The 12700-nt window shown below is 31.5% G+C and overlaps 1 protein-coding gene across 1 annotated transcript in view; it reads left to right on the top strand.

Annotated features, from left to right (window-relative positions):
• The window catches only part of LOC143229368 (uncharacterized), a 32947-nt gene that overhangs the window by 19470 nt on the left and 777 nt on the right, over positions 1-12700 (top strand). Inside the window, exons 3-5 of the mRNA XM_076461602.1 lie at positions 5785-5825; positions 6567-6594; positions 11768-11866. Coding sequence (XP_076317717.1) covers positions 5785-5825; positions 6567-6594; positions 11768-11866 — 168 coding nt within the window. The remainder of the gene's footprint in view (positions 1-5784; positions 5826-6566; positions 6595-11767; positions 11867-12700) is intronic.

The raw sequence follows: 12700 nt of genomic DNA, 5'->3' as shown, positions 1-12700 counted from the left end.
GTTTTTCTTTTGATTAATTATATTCTAGTTCTAAAACTTTGGCAACTTCGAGTAATTCACCTTTGTTATATTTTTCTAGTTGTTTGAGTGAAGGTGATTCAAGAAATCTTAACTATAAAGCATAATTAGATCTTGTTGGCACTAATAAATATAACTTGAATTATGATTTGAATATTAACTTAGATCGAATTATAAGCTACATTTCCAAATATGAATTTATCTTAAACAAACATTGATGTTCAAATAGATTTATAACTGTGAATCTCGCACATTATCCTTGAATGTATCTTTACTATTTTTAATTCTAAATTTCGAAGCTGTAACAGATTTAATATATAACCCATTTGCATTTCGTTTGTTTTTTTCAACCGATCAAATATTATTTCAACACTAGAAGATTTGTTTATTTTTATTTGTGTTTTTGAATTTCGCACAAAGCTACCCGAGGGCTATCTGCGCTAGCAGTCCAATTTAGCAGTGTAAGGCTAGAGGGAAGGCAGCTAGTCATCATCACCCACCGCCAACTCTTGGGCTACTCTTTTACCAACGAAACGTGGGATTCATCGTCACATTATAAGGCCTTCACGGCTGAAAGGGCGAGCATGTTTGGTGCGACGGGTATTCGAATCCGCGACCCTCAGATTACGTGTCGAACGCCTTAACCCACCTGGCCATGCCATGCCGTTACACTAAAAGGAATATCTATCTTTTTCTTTTGTGTCTAATTTAAAAGAATGCAATTGAAGTTCATTTTGAATTATAATTATCGATACTGGTTTATTGATATTAATTATAATTACATATAAATGATGCATATCATGGATGTTTCTTTACAAATCTAGTGAAATAGTGAAATTTATTTTACTTTTCAGTAACCGTTTATTTTCGTGATAATGTGAAAGAAATAACCTGCTATCTTCCTTTTGTGACATCAAAATTCCTAGTTTTATGATACAACATTTATATGTTAATACTTAATTATGTTTACTAATAAGTTAGCGTATTAAGTTCTTTTTCATCTAAGCTATTGTAACAGAGGTTAGTATAAAACTCAAGAACCCCCTTCCTCAACACACACATTATTAGTGTTATTATTATTATCATTGGTATTATCAGTATTAGTGTTAGGTGATAAGTAGAAAAAAACACTGCCAAATTTAATCAATAAATAGTGGGATTTTTATTAAATACGATATTGTTTAGTAACCATCTTTTATTAGCTAGTTCATATAAACATAAATATATCAAACCCATTCCATTTGTTTTAAGCTTGGAGTTTTAAAGTAATAAATAGGCTTATATTGTTCAATAAAAGATGTGTAGGTAAGATCTACATTTGAATCCAATTTAACAGTGTTTTCAAAGAATGAAGCTAGCAAGAAATTAGCATATGGTACCAGCTTATAATTGAAGAAATAAATTTAATAACACTTAAGGAAAAACCTTAATGAAAACGGTGTTTAACACTATATTAAGTTTTGTTGTCATGCCACGGCCCAAAAAAGCGCAGAGAATTGTCAGTAGGATAGGGAGTTTACAAAAACAATTGCGTGATGTTGGTTGGACTCTCCGACATATTGCTACGTACTTGAAATACTTCCCAAACACTGCCAAGTACACCCTAGATCGTGAGACTAAGACAGGTAAATTTGAAAATAGGAAAGGAAGAACACCTAAACTTAATGATACCGATGTTAAGTATATTCGTTTATGTAACCATCGGAACGGAAGGAAGAGTGCTACTAATCTCAAGCACATGATAAACAACTATGTACCAAATGATAGAAAATTGTCCAGATGTACAATATCAAGAAGACACAATAAGAATGGAATATTTTGGCGTTATAATGTCACGGTCAATCCCACTATTCGTTGATAAAAGAGTAGCCCAAGAGTTGGCGGTGGGTGGTGATGACTAGCTGCCTTCCCTCTAGTCTTACACTATTAAATTAGGGACGACTAACGCAGATGGCCCTCGTGTAGCTTTGCTCGAATTTCAAAAACAAACTAACATATGTCTTGGCCTCACATTCGGTAATGTGTTTATTACATAAATATTTTTTTACAACACCTTAATGTTCATTATATGTTTTGGCATTGATATTTTTCTTGAGTATAAAATGATTTCTCAGTGAATATTCCCACTTATACTTCGCATAAGCAAACTCTTTAAACACGAATATTTTTATTTACCATTCTAATGTATGTCATTCAGAACCATGGTTTATATTAACAAATAATCATTTGTATAATTGTTTTTGTTTTGTTTTAAGAAAGCAATATTAAAAAAAAAACATGTACCATATTTGATATTTTTCTCTTAGTTCACAGACACTGTTAAGCCAGCTTCAACTTTAAATTCATTATTTCTATAACGTAAATCCCCATTAACCAGTTTTGTTCAGCACGTTATTTTACTTCACTCTCTAGAGCTCTTTCACAACCTGCCTCAGTCATTATTAGTACATTTCCAGACGAGTCTCAAAACGTATATGTTTTCTAAATTAAGATTACTCTTTCTAGTGTTACTTTTACCTTCGCCAATATTCCTTACATTTTTAATTACACTGATAGCATATAATACGTAAAATTCTATAATAAGAATAGAATACTTGAATCAAACTGAGAGGGATATTAAATTTGGTATTTCCTGTGATAATCTAAACGTTGTTATTGGTAAGAATTAGTGGGCGTATAACACAACCCAATTGCAAGTTCTTTTATCATATTTTTTTAATAAATAAAAACATGAAAAAACAACAAATGCTTCTTAATCATTTCAAATGTATACTCTATCAGAATTCAGCACAGTTAAAATTAACCGTGAGGACGTCATAACATGAGAGTAAATCCCACTTCATTGGTTAAAGAATAGCTAAAGAATTAGCGATGAGTCGTGTTGACGAGCTGATTTCCTTCTAGCTTGTTACTGCTAAATTCGGGATAGCTAGCGAGATAGCCATCGAGTAACTTTGAGCGAAATTCAAAACAAACCAAACAATTTTTCGTATGAAAAATAAATTGTTGTTTGTTTTTTTTTTAATTTTGCGTAAAGCTTCACGAAGGTTACCTGAGCTAGCCGTCCCTAATCTAGCAGTGTAAGACCAGAGAGAAGGCAGCAAGTCATCACCACCCACCTTCCACTCCTGGACTACTCTTTTATTAACAAATATTGGGATTGGTCGTAATTTTATAACGCCGCCGGCTGAAAGGGTGAGCATATTGGGGGGGCCGGGGACTCGAATTCTCGACCCTCAGATAACGAGTCCAGCGCCATAACCACTTGACCCATGACAATAAAATAAGATCTGAATTATTATCTTCTTATTAATACTTAATGAAACAAGTCTGGATAAAATCCTAAATAATATTCTTCATCTTTTGTATCAAGTTCTTACTAACAATAGTATAATTATTAGTTAGATCATATTTATTTTCGGAAGTTACTACGATGTCTGTAAGATTTTGTTTCTACTAGCACAGCTTCCAGTTCTGTTTAATTTGATTTCTAAGTCAATGGTTATGCCTGATCAAATGAAACTTTATTAGAAAGTGTCAAAAAAGAAGGAATTGTAAGTAAAGATATCATGGTTTGTGTTCTTCTAGAATATTTCTAAATTCTTATATTTAGTATTTTTATTGTTCTTCATATGTTGTTCTAAAAATGTCATGTATTCAACCATGCTAATTAGTTAACGTTATCTGTTTTAATGGTTTACTATCGTAGAATTCTACTCAAAACTTTCACAATATGTACTTAAACTGCAATCATAATATAGATTTACAATACGCACTAGGGAAGGGGGAAAATGCAAAACAATTTTTATTATATCATAAAAATATCAGTAATAAAAAAGGAAGCGTCGTTATTAGAAACATTTTCTGCTTAACGGCCTAATTTATGAGTTGTTTTTAGTTCATTGTAACTTTGAATAAAACAAGCATGGTTAATCACTTGTTACACCATCAGAATAAAATACATAAGACACGTTAAAATAATAGTGTCATGATAACTGAAAAATTCATCAATGTGCAATTTTATCTAGCTCTAAAAAATCTCTCCCTCAAAGCACCCGAAACACCTTACATACCAACTTCTATGATGAGCTATCACCTTTTAACTATTGTTTATTACATTATATTACATCACGTAAAGATGACATCACTTTGGAAGAGCTCGGATTTTCTGTCTTGACCGTTTCTATTATTCATAGTTTTATTTTCACGTAGCTTCTTCACTTTTTTTTTTTTTTTGTTGGAACGTGAAATTTCGCTTAACTTTGTCGTGTGGCTTCACTAATTTGTACGTATTTATCATGTTGAATCTCTGGCTTCGAAGTCACCATTACATAAACGCTGAAAGTACTGTAACTATCCTTACGTTTGTAGACATTTTGGTGGTTAAGCATTGAGTGAATTGTTTGGATGAGAGCCAATCACAGTGAAAACCCTGCTTCATTATTTCAATATCTCGTAAGAAACTGACAAACTTTGGTTTTGTTTTTCCTCTAACTATTTATTTAAACTTTCAGTTTAGCACACACTCTATTTAATATAATTTTTTATCTACGGAAGGTAGATGTATTTTAGTCTTTGAAAAAAATATTTTCATGTTTTGTGAGAAAGTTTTGTGTAACTACAAATAATTTAGTAGTTTTTAAATTCAAAGTTACGTAATAGCTCATCTCTGATTTATCCATCATGGTAAATTTACCCTATTTTTAGCGACATAAGCTAACAAAATTGCTGCCGAACAAATACTTTAGGACCCAGCATGGTCATGTGGTTAGGGGCGTTTGACTCGCAATCTGAGGGTTGCGAATTCGAATCTCCGTCGCACTAAACATGGCCACCCTTTCAGCCTTGGGAGCGTTATAATGTTTCGTTCAATCACACTATTCGTTGATAAAAGAATAGTCCTAGAGTTTGCGGTGGGTGGCGATGACTAGCTGCTTTCTCTTTAGTCTGACACTGCAAAATTAGGGACAACTAACGCAGATGGCCCTCGTGTAGCTTTGCGCGAATTTAAAAACAAACACAAATATTTTGCGTATTTGTTTAAGTTCAGTTGGTCACTTTCGCTAAACATCAATTAACATTATAGTGACTCAATGTTCTACGTTTTAAAAATTTGTTAGTTTTTCCTAATTTGAATAACATAACTTATAATTTTGTCCAGTGATGCGGGAAAGGCCGAGCGGTTCATTCAAACCACTCTTTCTTGGTACAGCAGAATTTATTTCTTTTGAAACTATTATAACTCTGTATAACTGAAATCGTTCGCTTCGTCACAAGTAAGATAACTAACAAATGAGCCAAGTAAATCAAATATAAGTCTTAAAACACTCTCGCTATAGAGGTTGCTTCTGGCCTACATCCCTCGATTCGTTCGACAAAAGCCAAGCAAAAATTTTAGATTAGGGAGCTTGACTCATAATCTGAGGGTCGTAGATTCTAATTCCCGTCACATCAAACACGCTTTCCCTTTCAGCCGTGGAGGTACGATAATTCTACAGTCAATCCCACTATTCATTGATAAATTAGAGATGGCTAGCTCAGATAGTTCTCGTGTAGCATTGTAGTAGATTATCGGTAAGTATGGCTTATACTATTAAAAGATGGCTTTCGATGGCTGCGACAGGAACAGCACAGTTAGCCAGTTTTGTAGGTTTGCGCTTAGTAATAAATTAAATGGCCTTTAAATATATTCAAAGTTAAATATGTTTATACTTACATCTAAGTGATTTAAATATAATCCAGTAAAATACTTGTTTTTCTTTTCAGTCTCTCCAACTCTTCTGAAAAAGAAACAATCTATACAGAAGGTACGAAAGCTCTAAGTAAAATATTATTTGTGTCATTTGTTGTAATTAATTTGTATTGATCTATATTTCACTACATACATTCTCATTAATATAAACTATTTTTCATTCCTACTTTTCTTTACGATAAAGGGTAAAACATTAAGTTTCTAAAATTATTATAATAATGCTGATTAACTAGAATTATATGTTATTGGTTTGCAACAAGACAATAGTTTAATAGTAGAAATATTAAATTATTAACCATTTTTATAATATTTTTCCGCATTTGTCGGTGTTTAAAGATAATTATCCAAACAACATGTGTACTTTATTCTGAGGGTTAAACTGAAAAGATCAGTACTAGTTTTATTACTTAAAATGGTAGCTATTACTTCTCACTCTCGAAGACCTCTTGTTAGTAACATATTTTACACTTTCTGGTTCTTTTCTTCTGTTTCATTAAGAGCAACTTTTTCTCATAAATGACTGCACGCATATACTTATTTATTTCACGTGCGATACAAGTGGATATAATAAGTAAGATATGGTATACTTGACGTATTCCTTTATTTTTCTGATCTCTCGTGTGTTTTTTTTAATTATAGAATATCCAATTATAATAGGAAGAGGGTGTCGGGTTTTGCTAACTTTCATTTAGGTATTAAAATAGCATAATTGTTATGTTAAATAAATAAATATATGCAGTGAATACGTAGTACATACAAGATGTGTTTATTAAAAATAAAACTTCTATTCTTTCAGCAATATCAAGGAAGGATTCGACCGTTAAGTAAGCATATAGTTTTTTTTTAAACCATTAAATATTTTGTAAAGGTTTGAATGTAATTTTTACTTTCATTTACGTTATATGAAATGAAGACTGTTGCTAGTTACGGAGTAAGATGTTCTGTGTTTCATCATTTAAACGTCGATTTAAGGCAGTTTTTAAAGTGACATTCTTAAATAATTATTTACAAACTAATGCTCTACAAATCTGTCAGGGTTTCTCTTGCTAGCACATAATAATTGATTCATTTACTGTTTAAATAATATTCTTAGTAGTTAAATATTAAAGAATAAAGACAAGTATGAAACACATATAAAATTAAGTATGATAATGTATTAAATTAATTTACACAGAATTTTGTGGAACATATTTTATGATGTAGCAAACTAGTATTCTTTAAATCAATAACATCTAGAAAGATATCCAATTAGCTTGGCATGGCCAAGCGTGTTAAGGCGTGCGATTCGTAATCTGAAGGTCGCGGGTACGCATCCCCGTTGCTCCAAACATGCTCGCCCTTTCAGCCGTGGGGGCGTTATAATGTTACGGTCAATTCCACTATTCGTTGGTAAAAGAGTAGCCCAAGAGTTGGCGGTGGGTGGTGATGATTAGCTGCCTTCCCTCTAGTCTTACACTGCTAAATTAGGGACGGCTAGCACAGATAGCCCTCGAGTAGTTTTGTGCGAAAATTAAAAAACAACAAACAAAGAGCTCGAACTCTTACTTTAAATTTGAGTTTTTGGTTTTGTTCAACATGCATATACTAATGTTTAAATACTTTGTGCAAATGCTATATAGGTAAGCATTAAATATAAATGGATAAGGTCAGTGTAAGTTTCTTATGTACAGAAATATACATATATCTGATCTGATGTCAAGTGCTACATAGATGTAGAAACACGTAAAATGCATCAGGTTTATCTGTTTTGCCATCTAGTGAGCAGGATGTGAACTGATTATGTGCAACACAAATATTTTTATATCCTTAAGCCGAATAACTCACTGGAAGTTGAGTTTTTATTATTTCTGTGTGTATGGTGCTTCGTTGTAATTTAATGTCCAATAACTAAAAAATAAAATAAAATTACAAGTAACTAGAATCGTTTTTGCTTTTGTTGAACATGCATAAAGTAAGTTTAAAATATTTTATGTAAATGGTATATGTAAATGTTAAATGTAAATAGATATCGTCCGTGTAAGTTTCGTATGAATAGATATATTATAAATATATATATTTGATTTGATGTCAGGCACTACATATAGAGACATTTAAAATGAATGTGAAGTTTATGCTCAGCATGGGCATGTGGTTCGGGCGCTCTACTCGTAATTTGATAGTCGCGAGTTCGATTTCCCGTTACACCAAACATGTTCGCCCTTTTAGCAGTGCGGTCGTTATAATGTGAGGGTCAAACCCACTATTCGCTGGTAAAAGAGTAGCCCAAGAGTTGGCAGTGAATGGAGATGACTAGCTGCCTTTCCTCTAGTCTTACACTGCTAAATTAGGGACGGATAGCGCAGATAACTCTCGTGTAGCTTTGCGCGAAATTCAAAACAAACAACCATATGAGTTTTATTTGCTCTTTTATCTAGTGAGCAGGAATGGACCTATTTGTGTGCATCACAAATATTTTTACACCCTTACGTCCAATAAATCACTGGAAGTTGACCCTATAGTATTTCTGTGTATATGTAATTTAACATTGAATAATTCAGCAAACACGTCACCATACAGAAAAGATATAAGAAATAAAGACTGTCACAATTGACATATAAAGTTGGACATCCAGTGAAATATTATTTTATTCGTTTTAAAACTTACGTTTCATTTGCATATAAATATTACACTTATAAATGAAATTTAATCTATATATATTTCCCCTTTAGGCACTTGTGAAAATATTTATTATGTCTTAAATATAAGAATAGAAAAGCTTTCATTCTATTCCACTGATATCTGTTAGCCTAGCAGTATCTTTTGAAACAACATTCAGACTAGTGAGTAAAGGACCAGAGTGTTGTAGCTGTAAAACCACTAGATTTTATGATATGACTGTTTTAACTCAATGATTCCATTCTCTTTATGATTGCTTAAACTATTTAACACCTTTATGTTATTTTGATTACCCCAAGATTTCAGTTTTGCTAAATAAAGATTTTAGAGTTCATCATCTATGTTTTCTGTGGTGTAATATTTTGTATATCCTAAAGTTTACACTTTTTTCTTTATTTCTTGATTCCTCTTTATGAACCACTGAATTTCATGCATTTTTAATGCTTGAATTTTTCTTGTGAAATATTTTATTTGACCATCTTTATGTTCTTTGATTCATTGTGGTGAAACCCTGGTATTATCTTCATAATTTACTTCTTTCTTCTGCATATTAAACATTCCTCTTTCTTTAATAACCTCCGCAAGGCGAATCGCATACTGACGATAAGGTTAGTGATTTATTCCAACTTTGTCACTAGCTAATTCTACAACTCAGCTGGTCTAGGATCATGGTTAGCAATTTTGCGGCTCAGTTCTAGTCATCAGTTTTTAACGGGATTACAGTTTCGAGACTTTGCTGGTCATGGTAATCTAATAAGCACGCTGTGGGCAGCGGCATTGTCTATCTTGGAACGCAAAGTTACTGCCAAATCTTGCCCTATCTTATGACAGAAATATCAACTCCACGTAATAGCTGTAAGAAACATCATTCACGTTTTTTTAGAAAATATGAAACACAATTTTCCATAATGATGAGCAGCTGCTCAAAAATGTACTGCACCACCTCCTGTGGAAAAGATCGTCTTCCCTTTTCTGTTCTCCAAGTAAACGCAAACATAAATCCTAATATCAGTTTTTAAAAGCCAGAAACAGAATCATTTAAAAAGATAACATGTTGCTAGTAGCATCAATAACATCAATATAGAACAGTATGCAAACATTCTGGCCAAGAGTGTAAGTAAATATTTAGAGAAGTTGATTAAAATATTATATAACAATAGGAAAATACTAATAAAGTACATTGGAGAACAGAACATAATATAGTATAATTTAGTTTCGTTTCCTCTTTTTTTTTTTACTTGGTATTTCATTTTAGTTTTGATCGTTATTAATATAGTATATATTTTTTCGTTTTTGCTTTGCTTTCCTGACTAGTTGCAAAAATTGCATTTAAAGAAATATCTACCATCTGTTACGTTATTGCGTACAGATTGGAATCTTTGATAGTTATTATTATTATTATTTTTGTGGCAAATAAGCTATAGTTAACGTATCTAAGATATTTGTTGTTGGTCAAATGTTACATTCGAGGATACAATGGTCGAACTCACGTGAACGGTAGTAGAGCTTCACATCGTAGATAAGAAACCCTATAAATAATGAATGTGTATAGTTCAGGCCATACCAACTGTACCTAAAGCAAAAATGTTTGTATTCTATTCATTTTATCTTGTGTTTAGTTATGTTTACTTTAATGCATAGCTACATAATGGGCTAACTCTGCTGAGTCCACAGCGTTAATCAAACCAATAATTTTGGTGTATAGGTCTTCAAGTCTACTACTGAGTTACTGGAGGACATTTTTTCTTATGATTCCACCAGAACAACTGAAATTACTTCTCAATTCAAAAAGTTGAACGAACAAGGAAATCTTGCTGAGTGGTTGAAGTCTCTAGCTATTAAGCATGGGAAGTTTAAAGCTGTAAATACTAAAGCTATAGGAAATTGTTGACTGCTTTCTACTAAATTGTAATCGTGTAAAACAGTTTGGATAACTCATGCAGGAAATACTGACCACTTGTACACTAGAAACCTATCTTTATGATAACTGTATGTTGAAAAGCTGATTTAAACTATTTTAATTATATTGTTAAAAATTTTATGCAAATTCTCGTAATTAACGATAAATGTAAAATTAAATATCTCTAGGATTCTCTCCTATAAACACTGAATTTTATTTTCTTATCTGCTATACAAATTGCATGTACGATGTCTTTCTGCATAATTCAAGTAAGATTCAAGCTCTGCGCCACTACGATATTAGTTTAAGTCTATTCTTATTTCAGCGTATTGTTACATATTATAATTTTTCTCGGACTAGTCTTGATTTGTTATTTTACGTACGTTAGGTATAACAATTTCAAATAACCGGAGATTCTAATTTGAATTTAGAAGTTAATTAAATGTTAATATGTATCAAATTTATGATATTTGCAAACAATATTTCTTTCTTCACACAAATATTTTTTAATATACAAAATGAAACAATACAACTTATAATAAGATTATTAAAAGTTGTTAGTACAAATAATTATTTAAATACACAAATCTTACAAACTCACAAATAATATTCAGTCTTCTATCTGGCCTTTAACTTAATATTTTATTGATGATCCCGGTCCATGATACGCAATTTACTTTTATGTTGATACACAGATATATTTCGCTTGACAGAAATGCTAGCTAACTCTATTCTTCACACGTGAATTTTTCTCATATTCTCAAGAAATATTAACGTCCGAAGTTAATTCACTGAAGTTGAACGGTTTGTAATGTTCGAAATCTATAAACGTTCGTGGTCAAATTCTGTAGTTTTCGGAATAATAAGCGTTAATCATAATTATAGCTTCTAAGCTTATAATATACTGACTGTAGCTAACAAACAAATATAATAACCGTCTCTCGGCGTATTGTGATGGCTTGCTTTTATGTATTCACGCGAAACTCTAGAACGCTAACAAATTTTGAAATATACGCTAGCGTTTTCGTAAAACAAATATTGTTGATTCTTAATCTGAAGAATCTTCTACAGATTTAGAGGACAGGTGGAACTTACTCAATACACATCCAAATATATATATGTTACATGTATAATACTCAAACTAACGTAGGTATTAAAATAAATGCATAACGATAAATCCGTTACATCATGATCTGTTGAAGAAATAATACACCAGAGATACAAAGGCAGAAAGTGAATGAAGAACCAGGACTGTCAAGTTCATTGAGAGCTTGTTTTGTAATATTTACAGTCACATACTTTGAAAGCGTAATATAATTCACACTTGAGAATTTTGCTTCACTAAAACAATCGATTATTTTGTTATTACTTTATTTTTACTTCTATTTTGTTCATAGTTTTTCAAATTCAATTAAAACCTTTAATTTTATTCCATATTTCAGTATTCCTGGATGTCCAATTGCCATTGAAGAAGGATTATTACTAAATACAAGAGGAAAGGGATCTTTAATGATGAAGACCCCCTACACTGAAAGATGGGGGTAAAATATAATGCTTTTCTCCAGGTTACAAACAACATATTTTAATCTTCCATATTAAAAAGATAAAAAATTTAAAACTAGAATATGCATTTTGTGCAAATGTATCTCTGATTCTTGCTGCACTACTAGTAAAATTCCTTTACCATATATCTATTTTGTAGTCTTATGTGCCGTTTACATTTTTATTGGCTTCATTAAATACGTTACTTTCCAAAGGAATCTAAATGGAATATGAATCTTTGAGTTATTCGTGTGTTTTGTATTTATATATATAGAAAAAACGTGTTTTACAATTTTGAATCATAGAACTCGCAAAGCAAAATAAATATTTTTGTTAAGTTTTACAATTTTGGCGGGAATGTTATTTTGTTAATATTTGATCATAAAACGCTAAGACAAAAATAAATAAGTAAAAGAGAGAAAATTTCTGGATTTCAATTTTGACGTATCATATTTTTATGTTTCAAAAGTAATAATGTTGGATGTATGACTTTCGTGATAGCTGTATAACAATCAAACATAAGCAACCCCAATACCTCGAAGTTGTTTGTAGTGTCTAACATATTTTAAAGTAATGAGAATCTTGTGATATTAAAGCACAAAATACAAAGATTTCCTAAGTATGCCTAAAACATGTTGATATCTCAATAACGTGTGAAAAATAAGCAATGTCGAGGTATATCAGTAAATTAGGCACAAATAGCATTATGAATATCAGTAAGTTAAACTTATCATATTGTTGTTATATCAACACATTGAGTGAAATATACACTAAGGTACCATTAAGAAAAGAAATAAACTTTTTCATGTGCAACGTTTAAGAAAATTATAACA

Source organism: Tachypleus tridentatus, chromosome 10, assembly GCF_004210375.1.
Source record: "Tachypleus tridentatus isolate NWPU-2018 chromosome 10, ASM421037v1, whole genome shotgun sequence".
In the NCBI taxonomy this organism is placed as follows: domain Eukaryota; kingdom Metazoa; phylum Arthropoda; class Merostomata; order Xiphosura; family Limulidae; genus Tachypleus; species Tachypleus tridentatus.
Note: the sequence above shows the minus strand (reverse complement) of the source record. Positions and strands in the feature narration are given on the sequence as shown.